General features: G+C 43.8%; 1 protein-coding gene across 18 annotated transcripts in view; it reads right to left on the bottom strand.

The window, feature by feature from the left end:
- R3HDM2 (R3H domain containing 2) overlaps positions 1 to 16,069 on the bottom strand; it is a 147,513-nt gene that overhangs the window by 3,312 nt on the left and 128,132 nt on the right. For 13 of the 18 annotated variants that reach the window (XM_063076270.1, XM_063076268.1, XM_063076271.1 and 10 more), the window contains 8 exons: positions 11,562 to 11,663; positions 9,577 to 9,819; positions 9,123 to 9,249; positions 8,729 to 8,889; positions 8,094 to 8,248; positions 6,529 to 6,629; positions 845 to 1,014; positions 282 to 429 (listed from right to left, as the gene is read on the bottom strand). In XM_063076270.1, the coding sequence (XP_062932340.1) occupies positions 282 to 429; positions 845 to 1,014; positions 6,529 to 6,629; positions 8,094 to 8,248; positions 8,729 to 8,889; positions 9,123 to 9,249; positions 9,577 to 9,819; positions 11,562 to 11,663 (1,207 nt within the window). The remainder of the gene's footprint in view (positions 1 to 281; positions 430 to 844; positions 1,015 to 6,528; positions 6,630 to 8,093; positions 8,249 to 8,728; positions 8,890 to 9,122; positions 9,250 to 9,576; positions 9,820 to 11,561; positions 11,664 to 16,069) is intronic. The other 5 variants (XM_063076278.1, XM_063076281.1, XM_063076283.1 and 2 more) reach the window with 1 other exon arrangement.

Raw genomic sequence — 16,069 nt, 5'->3', positions numbered from 1 at the left:
TTGGTTCATTAGAAAGTTCAAGGAACTTTTTTTCCCCAGCTCTTTTCACCCCACTTAGTGGTGAATACTATGTATGTAAAGAAGGGCTGGAGGAAGTTAATTATGGGCAGCACTAGAGAGGGTGTCTGTGGCCTAAACAGGAATGTTAAAGAACGAGTTAGCTTCCAGAACTGGATCAGCCACACTAGTTCCCTGCCTGTTGCTACCCTCTCAATCTCCCCACTTGGGAATGGGATATGAAGGATGAATTCCACAGCAGCCAGCCTAATCTAAACCCCTACCCTGTGCCGGACCCCCAGGCCGGGGGAACTGTGTGAGGACAGGCAGGGGACTGAGTCCTGTGCAGACGTTGCTGAGGCTGGTGACAGGAGAGGGTGCTGGAGACTGGGTAGGAGATGTGACAGGGCTGCTGCTCATTTGTGTGTTGGCCTGCAGAAGAGAGGAGCACACATCATGTAAACACCAAACACTACTCTCTGGATAGTCCTATGGCTTGGCTTAAAATTCACCTTTCTCAGGTAAGTTTCTCTTGCTAAACTCTGCCAAAGTCAGTCTGCTCCCTCAAACTGCCCCCTTAGTCCCTAATTAGTTTGTATTATTTTAATATCTACCTTTGATTCACTATTTTAAGTCTTCTCTAAGCATTTTCAAGTGTGTGTCCCATCTGCCACCTCAGATATTAAGTTCCTTAAAAGAGAACGTATCTTCTTTTTCTTGCATTTCTCCCCCGAAAGTATCCCGGAAAAGTCATGAAAAAGAGGCTGCTTAGTCAAGGCAAAGATTGCTCCCTGGGAAGAAATCTGCTTACCTCCTTGCCAAGACAAAGCTGGGTTGCAGGACTCACCTGGGGGCTACTGTCAGGATTATACAGGTCTCCAGGCTTCTGACCCCGCTGGTCCATGCTGTAATATTTACAGTGACTCCACTGGACCATGGATGGGTTCGCGGGGGGCTGGGGCCCATTAGGGACATTCAGCTGCATAACCACCACACCTGGTCCAGAAGGTGACACACCTGAGTGGCAGGAAGAAAGCATTTGGTTGTGAATTCAAACTATATTTTGGCCTTCCAGCTAGCTCTGAGTGGAAAAGCCAGTAAGCAAATCCACCCCCTCACTTCACAGTTACTCAAACTTCATCCTGCCAGGAATCTAAGATGGTTACTGATTTGGCTTCTGACTCCCTCTCCAAATGAGTGGAAGGGAGATGAGTCTCAAATGCCAATACTCCCCTGGCCTTCACCTGGTGAGGCGTACTCTGTTATGCTAGGCAGAAAACTACTCCATTCTGTCAAAGTTGGACATTACTAAATGCCCAGGTCAGATTGCTCAAATGTTTGGGGCATGGACCGAAGCTGCAGACATGTGCAGGCTTTTCTGGTAATGGCTGCAGATACGTTAGTGATCTCTGATTGTTCTAGAGAAGGTGAATGCACATAACTTCACTAAGCCAGACCCAGGGAATACTTCTTGGACACGGGTGGGGTGACTTGGGAAACATTTAAAGTAAAAGGAATGGGAGGGAGGTCAGGGATAATTGGGTGGGGGACATGGGATATAATCGCAATTTGTGGTAATGGGCATGCTGCCACTATGGATCTGGCCATCACATCTTGGGCACCAGTGATGACAGTCAGCTTTGTACCCCATGAATATTCATAACCAATAAAAAAATAACAATAAAATTAAGTTTAAAAAAGAAAAAAAAAAAGGCACAAGGAATGGCATGGAGATGTATGTTATATCCAGGAAACTGCAAATGATTCAAGGTGCTAAGACACGGGCTATGTAGGGGAAGTAGAAGGAGATGACATACTTTTATTCATTTATTCAATAAATATTTACTATAAGTCAGTTTCTATGCTGGACACTGAGTATAACAAATAAACCTGTCCCTGCCCTCATAGAATGGAAAGTCTATTAAGGACTCAGACATTAAACAAATAGCTGGTGTCAACAGTTTGAAGCAAACTCTGGTGAGAAGTTTGGACTTTATCCTGTAAGTGTTGGGAATGGGACTTGGGCTTTGGAGAGTTAACTCAAGTGGCCAAATGTAGTAGGATGGTTAAAGGGAACCAGCAGCAGGAAGACCATTTAGGAGACTCCTGAAACAGAATTCAGAGGTTCTGAATTAGGGCAATGCCAGCAGGAACGGAGTGGGAGTGTCAGATCCTCTGAAGGTCACCCTGACAGGTTCAGATAACTGACGGGATACAACCCTAAGGTTTTAGCACTATCAACCATGGAAAGCCTCCTCCTTTCATAGGGTGGAGGAAGGAAAGGGCTCAATGAGGAGGAACATTAAGTCCTCAATCTTCCTCATGGTGAAAAGCAAGGTAAAATGTCAGGGAGAAGCAGTCTGATGGACAGACACTGCTGGGAGGGATGGGCAGGAGCTCTGCTTCCCCACAGGGGATTGTCCAGAGTGAGGATTTGCTCTTGACCTCTCAAGGCTATATTCCTGTTAAGGCTGGTTCATGTGCATGTGGTGGTGGAGAAATGGGAGCTGGGGTTACTAGCTCGGAAACCTGCTGCAATGGTTCTGTTTTCATGGCTCAGTGCTCTGGGGCTGCCACTGCTGCTGCCATCACATTGCTTCCTATGATGGGAAATGTTGCAGCTTCTGCCCTGGGCACCAGTCATACTGGGAAGGGTGACTGCTTTTTCTCAGATAGTATGGGTCAAAGGAGAGGAAAAGAAATGGCAGGAGGCCTAAAGGAGCAGCTCAGGAGACACAACATCTGTCATATCCTATCCCCCAGCCAATCTGTGTCCCTAACCCTCTAGAGTTCATCCAATCAGAGAGCACAAATACTCAGAGCAACAGGCTCCCAGCTCCCCATTCCCTGCAAAGGGGGACAATGTATTCATCAGCATGGCTTGCAGAAGGGCCAAGGGAAAACTGCACAGTTGTAGAGTGTCATGCATTCAACACCTCCTCCCTTACTACAGTTGCTCAGGGTATTTTATTTCCTCACCCTAAGAGTCCCACCTGCTTCAACATCCTCAACCAACAAAATTGCAATTGACCTTATTCAAACACCTCATTGCTACCTGAGGGGCCAACACAAAAATAATCAAATCTATAGCTTTTCTAGAAGGCAGCTCATAACCTGAGCCTAATGCCCTGGGCCAGGAAAAGTGGGGGATGTGTGAGTGTGTAGGGATGAACATAAGCAAGGTGGTGGAAGCTCTTTCTAATACGAACATATAGCTATAAGGAGCTATTAGACAGCTCAAGAGGAGGAGAAAGAGAACAAAGTCCTCATATTATTTTCTCTGATCCCAACACAAAGCCACGGTTCTCAGTGCAGCCTCTGTCCTAAACTCTTCCCCACACTTAGTCCTCCCCCGCTGGCCTGGAGCATTGTTCCTTCACTCAGCCAAGGACACAGAGCACCACTCTGCTGATGAGCTGATTTTTATGCTTCTCTTCCTCAAGCCAAAAGCAGGTGGCATCCGTTAGCAGCTGAACTGTCACTACTTCTTAACGGACACTGCAATAAAAAACAACAACAAAAACCATACTGCCCAGTGACAGCACTTCCATATGATCAGATTGGGAACGGGTGGGAAGAAGAAGCAGGGGGTTGGGGGTTGAATAAGGAAATCAGTTTCAGCTTGAAAGCTCAGAAAGGAGAAGGGACGTGTGAATGGCTTTTTAAGTGGCATCATTAAACCTGGGCAGAAAGGTCGATTGGGCAGAGCAAACTGCATAAATACAAACAGATGACATTTATGTCTGGCAGAATTGTTTTCCGTTTCTTGTTTGTTTGTTTTTTTTAAATCACTGAGGTAGAAGGCTGATAAAGCTTCTTCCTTACCACCAGGAATCAAATCTATGGAAAGGAGTGTCCAGAGAATAAAATTCACAAGCATCTTTTCCTAATTACAGGATAGAATCCAATAATATCTTGGTCTTTTTCCTTTTTTTTTCGGTGGGGGAGAGAGGTATCTTCAGGGAGTGGGAGAGAAAACAGCTTTGGAAACCCCTCAGCTAAAAAATGAGCCAGGAAGTATGTGAGAGGCTATTTCTGTATGCATCGCACTCTGTCCGTGCTGCTGTGTCACTGTGAGTTGGGAGTCTGTGTATAGGTATCACTGCTATTTCATGTCTATGTGCATCTTCCCCAGATATGCATCCCTGCAGAAACCTCAAGGGACCTGCAAGCCATCATTTTAATGGGAAAAAAAGTGTTTCCAGGGGTTATAGTTATGTCTAATATTATAGTGGAGGAATTAAGGTACAGGCCTGGGGGTAAACTGGGCACCTACAAAAATGTATTAATAAACCAGAACAGTTGTTCCAGGAACAGCCAATCCTAATCCCTGCCTTTATTTTTGGAAAAGTGACCATGTTGCTACATGAGAGGAGGGCGGGTGACTGTCCTCTGAAGGTGACAGAGCAGACCTTGTGGGCTATGCCTACAGTCTCTCTTCTCAGTAAAGGGTAAATTGGAAAGGAAAGCAAAAGAAGCACTTGTTTCTCTTTTTTCTACTTTTCTCTTAGATTTCCATAAGCAAGGATTAAAGACTTTTAAAATCAATGGTATGGTGAATATGATCTTAGATGGCATGGGTGGAACAGAGGGTCCCACCATCTAGGAAAGGTACAAGGGGTCAGTCAGAAGCCTAGGATCAATCAGGGTAGCTAGGAAGAAAAGAGATATAACTAAAGAAAATTCCAAAGAAGCAAGGGAAATAGATGATGAACAGGGTTTCCCATTTCTTCTGATTTAGGAAGGCTGAGTTACTGCCTTCCTCCAATACAAGTATACCCATATGTACATATACACACTTATTTTAACAAACAGGGAAATATGCCCTGCAGTACCAAGCACCACCACAGGCTACAGTGGTTCTTGGAGCTGGTTTCTACAATTTCCATACCTCACTGGGGAATTTCAAGGCCAAGTGCCCCTGATGGACACTAGGAGAAACAGCTAGAGAGACCAATAACATAATAAAGGGTAAGGGCTGTTGAATTTTTTTTTTTTTTTTTTTTTTTTTTTAAAGATGATGGGTAAGGGGATCTTAACCCTTGACTTGGTGCTGTCAGCATCACACTCAGCCAGTGAGCGAACCGGCCATCCGTATATGGGATCCGAACCCGGGGCCTTGGTGTTATCAGCACCGCACTCTCCCGAGTGAGCCACGGGCCGGCCCAGGGCTGTTGAATTTAAAACCACAGCCTAGGGCCGGCTTGTGGCTCACTTGGGAGACTGCTGATAATACCAAGGGCACAGGTTCGGATCCCTATATAGGAATGATAGGGGTAGCCGGTTAGCTCACTTGGGAAAGCATGGTGCTGACAACCTCAAGTCAAGGGTTAAGATCCCCATGCTGTTCATCTTTTATAAAAAAATAAAAATAAATAAATAAAAACCACAGCCTATAAGAGATCCATGTTTGGCCTAGATGAAGGCAGAAGTCACTGCTCCTTAAAGATAGGAACTGATCATGTCTTACAAGCAAGATTAATTCTGGAATCCTCTCCACAGCATCTAACACGGTGAGGGTGCAAAAAATCTTAAGTGAAAATTTTTCCATTTCAAATGGGGAAAATGGTCAAAATATCTCCATCTCACCAGAAGAGGGCACTCTGACATTCCCACAATTAAGTTGAATGGGGATGGCTGGAGGCTGAATTAAGGCTTCCTCCCCTCCAGAACCCCTGAAGTTTCTTTAACTGAAGTATATTGGTATGGCAGGATGGGGTGAAAGGGAAACAAACAAGGGCAGCTGTACTTGGTATGTCAGTGGAGTTCCTGGTAAAGACAGACAGTAAAAGGCTGCAGGCATAAACCTATTCATCTGGCATAGCTGGCCCCTCTGAAGAGGGCCTTTAACTGTTTAACCTGATGTCCATTTGTTTCCCACTGGAGGGAAAGAAATAAAGTACAAAAAGCCTGTTGAAAATTTGTTATTGAGGATGCAGCATGGGATATGAAAAGTCAAAAGACCCAAGTTCAAGTTCTAGGATTGTGACCTTAGGCAAATCATTTAATCTCTTTGAGTCTCAAATTTCCTCCTCACAAAGTTGTGCTGAGTTAAAATGTCACAATGTATATGAGCACACACTAAAAACTACTAAGCAAATCTAACATTATGACTTGAAAAGCATTTTATCAACCTCCCTCACACTCTCAAGGAAAAGAAAAGACTTTCTCTGCATGCTGAAGACATAGGTAAGTATTTCATGACCCAAAGGCATATGAGCGTAATGTTGGATTCAGAAAAAGAAAAAGAAAAAAAATAAAGGAAAAGAAAAAAGACAAAAAAACAAGGAACCCAATTAGAGATGTGACTTGCTATGGATGGAGCAAACAACCTCACCTCCTGAGAGATCAGCTTTCAGTACCATTGAAAAATACCAGCCAAGACTTTGGTCTTTCTTTTTGACAGGACCACAGGGGGGACAGAGCCAATCCCTGAACTCTCCTGCCCTTCCCAGCTCTAGAGCATAAGCCCTTCAGCAGTGTTTGCTCTTGCCAGTGCCCAAGACCCCCCCCAATTCTTTATCCTCTTACCTGAGTACTGCTGTGACATCTGTGGTGGACTGCAGGGAGAGGGAGACTGAGGCATCTGGTACTGCTCAGAGCCAGGAGGTTGCAGAAACCCCACAGAAGGACTGGCAAGATGGAGAAGAGAAGAATGGTGAAGCAGTAAAGGGAAGAACATAACTCCTGGCAAACAGCTGCTGCTTCTTGGGCCTCCCCCATGGAAAGCAGAGGCAACTCCAAGCCATTCCCAGACCAATCTGCCATGCAATTTCTAAAATCACTCATCAGTTCAAAGTTAATTATATATATTTGTACTTGATCATCTTTCAGTTAGGAAGCTGCTAATCAGCGCTACAGATGGAATGGTAGCGACATATTCTCTTCCGAACAGTGTGGAAACACCACACACATACACATGTGCGTGTGCACACACGCACAGATTCTGAGAAACACAGACAAAGAGAGTGCCAGAGACAGGCACATACTGCTAGAGAGAATGGGTAAAAAGAACTAAGGAGATGTGTGATTTAGGATATATATGCAATGGAAAATACAGAGAGGCACCTAAAAACTAAAAGAAAAAAACAAACCACAAAACTCAAAACAACACGGAGACATACATATAAAAGGACAGAGATAAACATACAGCTACTGTGAGACAGACAAAGAAACACACACAGGCCCAGATGAGTTCTAGTTCCAGCTCTGCTTCTTTTTTTTTTTTTTTTTTTTTTTTTTCCCCGTGACCGGCACTCAGCCAGTGAGTGCACCGGTCATTCCTATATAGGATCCGAACCCGCAGCGGGAGTGTTGCCGCGCTCCCAGCGCAGCACTCTACCGAGTGCACCACGGGCTCGGCCCCCAGCTCTGCTTCTAAACAGCTGTGTGACTTTGGGTAAGTTTCTTAACATCCCTAGCTGGAATTTCCTCATTTAAAAAACAAGCGAGAGGGCCGAGCCCGTGGCACACTCGGGAGAGTGCGGTGCTGGGAGCGCAGCAATGCTCCAGCCGCGGGTTCGGATCCTATATAGGAATGGCCGGTGCACTCACTGGCTGAGTGCCGGTCACGAAAAAGGAAAAAAAAAAAAAAAAAAAACAAGTGAGAGAAATAAAACAAGGGGAGTGGGATAGATTATTTCTAAGGTGCCTCTACCACTAAAATTCTATTAGCTATGACCTATACTCAGATATACAGAAATAGATATGTACAAATAGAAATACCATTGGTGTTTTATCTATAGATACAGAGGTACACAGAAAAATTTACATATATACAATCCAAAATTGCTTCTCTTCATGATGAGCAGTCTCTATCCCATAATTCGAGTCCCACTGACTTAAAAAACAAAAAATGGGGGAAATTATTAAAGCCTCTGTCTCTGAAGCATGAATTTTTTTCTGCTGATGAGCTCTTATGCAAATGTCAAATCAATGAAGAGAAAGGAGAAGAAACTCCCTCCTATTTTACCTGCTTTAGGGTACAGCTGGGATCTTTACCCCCTGCCTTTCTCAGGCCAATGGAAACAAAACTATGGTGCAACAGTTGTTGAAGGTCTATGGGAGATGTGCCCTGGCTCTCTGGGAGTCCTCACCTCGTACCGTTCTGCTGAGCTGGTGGAATCATGCCGTAGTACACTGGTACGCCTCCTGCTGGGAGGCCTCCTTGCACAGACTGGCTTGCAGGGACCAGCATAGGTTGCTGGAAAGACGGCTGGACCACATTTTGCGAGTCATTACCCACTGGAACCTAGGTGGGAAGAAAAGAGAATGACTACTCGTACTCATATTACACTCATCCAGAGAACAGCCAAGTCATCACCAGACCAAGGCATTACAACTTCCTTCCCTACCTTTTAGAGCATTCTAGGGTTCTTCCCATCTACCTAAAGGAAATGCTTACAGCACTATCTCCATCTCCCTTTTCTCCAAATTCCCCCTTCTCCAAATACCACCCTTGTGCATCTGACATAGAGAAAGGAGCCTAATTCCCTTTAAATCCTCCTTTCCTAGGTATATATTCATTTGCATGGCTGTGTAAAGACCAAAACAATTTAAAGACTCTTCTCAGACTCTGGGCTTTTTCTCAAGAGGAAAAAAATCTAAAAATTTTAGGGGCAAAGTGGACAATATTTTAGTATTGAAGTTGTCAGCCTGGATGACCCTAGGAGGCTTTCCTTTTCCTCATCCCAAGTACTGGGTGTTCTTTCTCAACGCAGAATGCACCCACTTGGTATGAAGGCAGTGGAGTGTACTGAACCACCAAGCCTTGCATCTGGCTCCCCATGCTGCTCCGCTGGTTGCTGAGCAGGCCCTGGTTCTGTGGCTGCTGGACCCCGATCATGCCTTGGTATGCTGCCTGCTGCTGGTTAGACATCATGGGCTGTAAACCTACGGATGGGCAAGGCAGAGGTGACATTAGTATGAATGTTTAGGAGGTAATACTCTATCAGTAATTTCTCTTCTCCATTCTATTTTAACTTTTTTCTGGAGATCCTGGGTCCTTCCTTAGGACCCTAATCATTACTGCCCCCCCCCCTTTAAATGGGGAACATAATTCTTCTCTTTCCCAGTGTCTGCCCTTCCCCTGTTCATTGCCTTCTTATACCAGCAGTTCCTCTTACCAGGCTGCTGGGATGGCTGAGGCAGCTGTTGACCACGTTGAGGGCTGTAGGCCACCGGGTGAGAGAGAGGTCGATATTGCTGGTTGGAGTTAGGATATTGTCCAGGGGGATAGTAAGAAACCTGGATCTATGGTGAGAGGAAAAAGATGTGTGAGAGGTCCCTAAAATTCAGCCTCAACATCTGCAAATTACGAAGTGCCTCAGGGTTGATGGCCTAAAATCTGTAAATGGAGGTATTTTGGACTTGACAATTGCAGAATTATTAAACAAGCCTAAAATAAAACTGGAAGGACTTGTGTTATACAGAAAGAAGACCTTCTGACTAGAACAACAACTCTTAAGCTCAAGGTGGGGACAGGAATCCCCTCTGGTCTGTCTAAAACTAGAGGAAAAAAGGATTATAATACTGGACAAACTGAATTAGGGATTTAAACTGGGAACTGGAGCTGCTCACCTGTTGAGGGGGCTGTATGTAGCCCTGGGGTGGCAGGACTTGCTGAGCAGGTGGTGCATGGCTAGAGGTGGAATAGTTGGAAGTGGGGAGGGGCTGCCCCGTGGAAGCCATGATGAAGCTAGTCTGCTGAGGGTGCTGGGAGATAAGTGGGGTCTGGAACAAAGCTGAGGATGGGTCAGCTGCTTCAGTAGAACCTTGGCGGCTGAGGGTCATTTGTCCGAAGGGGTTGTTGAGGTCATCTGCCTGTTGAGAGAGTAGGGGACTCAAGGACTGAGGCTGTATCAAGCCTCATGTCTTTGGCTTCAACACAGAAAGACAGACAGAAATAGCAATGCTCTCTACAGCCTTCCTTATACCATTTTGGGATGGTCCTGTCTGTGTCCTGAAAGTTGCTTTTCAGCCCTAAGCCTCTATCATGTGCTGTTTTAAATTTCTGTGAATTGAACAGCTGTTTGATACACAACTCCAGAACCAGTCTCCCTACCACATATGAGATAACAATGGCCACCCTGATTATGACCTTCATTAAGATTAGTCCTGGGGAGATGGAAGCAATGACACAGTTTCTATATATAGAAAAAACAGGACATACTAGTGGGTTAAAGGAAACGATAAGAGTCTCTCCATTTCCTGTCTTCCTCATGCCCTCAACCATAAAAAGGGCCCTTACATTGCCCTAAATCCTGTTTTTATATTAAAGAACCCAGAGAATACCTTGGGAGGATTGTGGGTGGTAAGATGCATGTGCCTCACAGTTCTGCCTATGCAGTGGAAAGACTAGTGGGCTTCCACTCCTGCTGCTTATCTCCTTACTCCCTCTAGAGGTCATTTCCACCTTTTTTTCCTCTAACACTAGCCTAGGGTTCTCCTGCCCTTTAGAAACCACTTTCAATTCTCACTTCTGAAAGGAGGCCAGGGTGAGTGGCTAAGGTGGAGGACAAGACTGACTGGCCAGGTGTAATTACCTTCTCTCTCAGCCCTCTTCCCTAAGCAACAAGGGTGACGGTGTTCCGTCTCTCACATTGTATGGTGATAGGTTAGAATTTGTTAGTTTCCTCTTTCTTTCTGCTCCCTGGACAGTCTTTATTTTGCTCTCAACATACACACACATACATAACGTGTGTGTGTGCATGCACCAGAGCAGTTCTTTTGCAAATGAAACCAGTAGAAACCAAAAGATATTGCTTTCCTGTAGTTTCATTCAATTTTCAGGGATCTGATTTTCCAGTTAGCTGTTTTGCTACCTTATCAGGCAGAAATAGATGACAAGAGGACTGGATTGCAGATTATTTTGAAGTACATATTCTAGGACTTTTCATAATGGAGATAAGAGGAAGGCGAAAAGTGGGATTCTAGTGAAAAAGAAGAGAGGTATGATTCACACAAAGTAAAAAAATCAAGACTCCTATAACCATGATGGAAGTTATCAACTACAAGGCAAATCAGATCTTCAAAGGATTTGTAGTTAGAGTACAAACTATTTAAACAGCATGTGTTATGCAGTGGAAAAGGATATTTTCTATTTAAAATGACATGGTAAAATAGGGGAACATTTTAAGTTTTTACCAGTGGTACCAGAGAGGTCTGCAGTGTGTTTTTACTTTTAAATGAAATTATAGAGAACCATTCTGTACAGAATAAACTGGCTTCCTTGGACACATCCAAGGAGCAAACTAGATGAAAGATGTATACGGTAGAGAGATGAGGAGCCTAGGTTAGACCAATATCTAATTTCATTCTCCCTCCTGAAACTCAGGGGAACTCAGTGTTCCTCTGTCTTACATTTAGGCATCTTTTGATGTGATGTGATGAGGCTGTTAGAATGGAGTATAGTTCAGCCTGTGCTGGCCTCTCAAGAAGAAACAGCTTTCAACATGCCCTCCAAAAGTACAACATGCTTGCAAGGCCATCACAAACTGACCCAGACATATCCACAGATACAGGCCACACATGGACAAGACAAAATGGGGGAATGAAGTTTATACCATGTTGTACTGCTGGGGCGGAGAGACTGGAAGAAGGACTTGGGGACAGGAGCTTGGAGAGAACTGAACAGGCTGCGGAGAGGGTTGCAGAGCCGGGACTGGCTGTGGACCAGCAGAGAGGCATGTGGAAAAGGGAAGAGAAAAGGGAGGCACAGGGAGAGGTAGGGGGGCAGATATGGGGAGGGAAAGGGAAGGAACAACAAGGTTAATCAAAAAAGAAATTTCACATGAATAGCAAGGCTGCTGAGCAGGGTTGCAAAGACAGTTTGTGGCTTTCACATTTCTTTGACAAATAGGCAATCTCTCCTATCAGGAGAAACCCAGTGCACTCCCCGGCCCGTTAGCCATTCAGAATTCTGCAGCTGTTGTAGGCCATCTGAGGACTCTCAGGACCAGGGTCTGCTCCCTGATTCCAAACACAGGTTTTCCCAAAGCATTTCTTTTGAACACACAATTCCTGGGGAACATGATCACAACACTCCTTGAATGCCAACTTGAGAAGGGATTTCTGTTTGTACTGCTGTATTGTTTCTGTTGGAAAGGTCTGGCTCAGCCACACTCCTGACATCACACCACAGCTCTCCTAGAGGAAGTGCTCATTCACAAGGATGTCTACCTCCCCGAGGGCAGAGAAGGAAAAAACAACCAGTTCACACCTGCTTCCAGCTACATCTTCCTGCTCCGTGATTGTTCTGTGCTCCTTCCAGGCTGTGAGAGCAGTATAAAAATCCCCCCATAAGCAAACAGGGAGGATTTAGGAATAAAATATAGTCTAACTTTAATTTTTTGTCTCTTCGCTAGCCTCAAGCAGGAAAACGTGTTTATTAGGAACATGGAGTGTTCTGAACTAACTAATAGATAGTTATTTTCTTCTCTCCCTTCTTCCCCTCCAGCCATTTTGATCATCTTATCAGTTCTCCAGTCATAGGCCTTGGTGGTAGGAGGGATGGGAATAGGAGAAAGGTAAGGAAAAGGGAAGAAATAATATTTATATACGTTGTCTCATTATGATAATTCCTATTTGTAGTTAAGAAAGTAAAGCTCAGACAAATAACTCACTCATCCAGAATCACACAACTAATACGGCAGAGCTGGGTTCAAACCTAGTTCTGTCAGACATACGTTCTTTCCTCTCCATTCTAGCAGTTGGGGGAGGTGAAGGAAGAAGTCAAATGTATTGATCCAAGCCATCTTCCACAGACTCCTCCCTCCACACTTAGGGTAGCAAGAGGTGTGGAGGCCACAGTACCAACATCTTCTCCTGCCACATATTTCTGGGGAACTCTTTCACAGAGGGGATTAACAGTTCAGGAGGCAAAGAGTCCAAGAATTAGAAGACTACCCAAAAGGGAGAATACTGTGGAGGTCTTGGCAGAGGACCTGATATGTGGATTAAATAAAATTTGTCATTTTGGTTAAGAAAAGTTATTAAGAATCCACTGTGTGACCTGGGACTCACAGCTCTACTGGCACACCTATTTTCCACGAGCCAATGGCATTCCAAATATAACTGCTGGCCAAGCTACTCAGCATTCGCTCCTTATGCTGGTGGCTTATATATACTTTTTCTATTGTCCTAATCCTCTTTTTTCTTTTTGGGGGAGAGCCTAACTTGGTTTAGGCCTTATACAGTGGTCCCCCCTTATCCACAGTTTTGCTTGCTGAAGTTTCAGTTACCCACAGTCAATTGTGCTCTGAAAATATTACATGGAAAATTTCAGAAATGAACAATTTTAAATTGTACACTGTTCTGAGCGGGATGATGAAATCTCACACCATCTTGCTCTGTCCCACCCAGAATGTAAATCATCCCTTTGTCCAGCATATCCATGCTGTATATACCACTCCCCCACCATAGCTGAGAGACACCGCATTCATGTAACTTTTATTACAGTATATTGTTATAATTGTTCTATTTTATCATTGGTTATTGTTAATCTCCTACTGTGCCTAATTTATAAATTAAACTTTATCATAGTTATAAGAAAAAACACTGTATATATAGGGTTCGGTACTATCTGTAGTTTCAGGCATCCACTGGGGGTCTTGCAACATACTCCCCATGGATAAGGGGGCACTACTATATACTCTGGGGGAGAAGGGACAGTAAAGTGGCAAAAGCACTCCGCCTGTTTTACTCACACTTGTGAGTTCTGAATAAAGAGTGAAGAGAGAAGAAATAGTGCTCCTCTCTTTGGACTCCCCTAATTGGGGAAGGGCAGTGGTAAAGATAGGGGTCTCAGTGCTATTTTTTAGTTATTCCACTGCTCTCCTCAGCTACAGTTTTCTTCTTGGAGAGCCTCAAACTCCAGAGTCAGGGAACCTCTGAGAAACCATGAGGAAATTTATTTATTTTTATTTTATTTATTTATTTTTTTAAGGAAATTTATTAAAAAAAAAAAAAAAAAAAAAAAGACACCTGGCCCTGAGAGATGTGGCTGCCACCTGCTGGTGAATTCTAAGCTAGATCATTGGCTCTTGGATGTGATGACACCAGGAAAAAGGCTCAGAGGGTTCCTTTTCTTCTACTCTTTCTTTTTTTGGAGAGGCTCCCTTTCAAGAGGTCCATTCCGTTTTAAGTAAATTAGGCAAAAGGTAGCCACTGACCCTTTAATCCTTAGCCTCACTTCCCTGGTTTCACATGCTTCACTGACATATGATATGAAGGCTTGCTGGGACAGAGGAGGCCTGCTGAGAAGGGAAAGAGCATAGTTTAGCCAGCACTGTCCCCAGGCCTGAGGCAAATACCTCTTGTACAGAGCTAAAGTTAACTATTCTTTCTCAAAGTTTTTCTTCTAAAGGAAAAGTTTTAGAGTAACCACAGAGGGGTGTGTGTGTGGTCACTTCTTTCATCCCTACATTGTCATGTACTATTAGAGAAAATGAACAATAATTATTCTCAGCCTTAGCAACTTCAGTGCTGAGAACCAGTCAGGGAAAAAAAAAAAAGAAAGGAAGAAAAAGGCAGTAGGAAGAGGAAAGGGATAAAAAGAAAAGTAGAAAATGTGGAGAGGAAGAAAAAAGGAGATATATACAGTGGGGTGGTGGCAGTGGTATAATTTTAGCAGGTACCATTAATGCTTCAGGGACACCAAAACTTACCCAGGATAAAATTCTTCAGTTTGGAGTTTGTGGTTGCGATTAACACCAAAAATGAATTTCTGAGAGAACAGAGATCTCTTCACCAAACAATGCTTCCCTATCCCCAATCTGTAGTGACTAACCTAGCTCCCTACAGGAGTAAGTCAGTACCAAAAAATTGACCCATTGACCCTCATGATCCAGTAGCAGGGACAGAATCTAAGTATATGTTTGGGGTTTAGGGCCCATCACTTTGACATTCTGTCTAAAATTTTAGTTCCAAGTGGTTATTCTCTTATCTCTTTATTCCTCTCCCCACTTGGTGTCTATTTCTAGGTATGGATGGCAGGTGGAAGGTGGAGGCAGATGGAAGACTAAGAGGGAGAAAAGGGAGCAAGACTACATTAAAATACACAAATTTTAGAAAAAACTAAAAAAATACTGGGACCTTGGAAAAGTGAGATGTACACATACAAAAACACAATAGGAAATAGCTAGAAGGAGAAGCACAGTGTTTACCAATTCACAGGTTTGAATTGAGACACAGACAGAGAAAAGCACAAACACACACGTGCCATACATAAGGAGTGAGCAAGGTAAGCTGATAGGAATGAGACTTAAAGGGGTAGATGGTGGTAGAACAAGAAAGTCAGAACTACACAGAGACTGATTTAGGAACTAAGATGAAGGACTGAAATGATCTGCATGTGGGTTACATTTAGACACAATGAAGGATTTCCTAGATCTTCACTTTTTTTCACTTTAGCTTCATTTCACAATATTTGAGATGGGACAGTACAGGACTATTCTGGGGTCTTTCCACTCTAGTTTCCAGTTGCTGGGGTATTAGTGCTTGGGACTTGCTTCTTGTTCCTAGGGAAGAGATATATCGAAGGCCAAGCTGGACTAACTAAATAGGGAAATGAGGGAGCATGGGATGTGAAAGGAGAAATTAAACTACAGTAGGAGAGTACAGACATATGGACTTCTTGACTACCAGAGACTACTTCAGGATTTAAAAAATGGGGCTCTACTCATGAAGAGCTCTATTCCATGGAAGAAGAGAATAAGTGAAGACCTCAGCACAGCTCTACTCAGAATGTTAAGATAAATTTTAAGCCTAGAACAATGATGTTCCAGTTAAGAACAGGATTTGATTCTTAGGCTGATGACTTGCATGGTCTCCACAGAAGCAAAACTTCACTCAAACCCTATGTGGTACCAATATCTACCAGTCCAACAACAGGAAAAGATACAGCCCTTTTATGGCATGGGGAAAAAAAAAACAACATTTGAGGACTTTGTGTCTTGTAGTATATGTATGGCAGTGGTCCTGAGTGTTCTTTTCCCCCTAAACCCCAACACATAAATATATGTTTATGGGTCATCAGACACATAAACATATTCAGTCAGACTATGGCAGGAGC

Source organism: Cynocephalus volans, chromosome 12 (assembly GCF_027409185.1).
Source record: "Cynocephalus volans isolate mCynVol1 chromosome 12, mCynVol1.pri, whole genome shotgun sequence".
NCBI classification, from domain to species: domain Eukaryota; kingdom Metazoa; phylum Chordata; class Mammalia; order Dermoptera; family Cynocephalidae; genus Cynocephalus; species Cynocephalus volans.
This window is presented reverse-complemented; position numbering and strand designations above follow the sequence as displayed.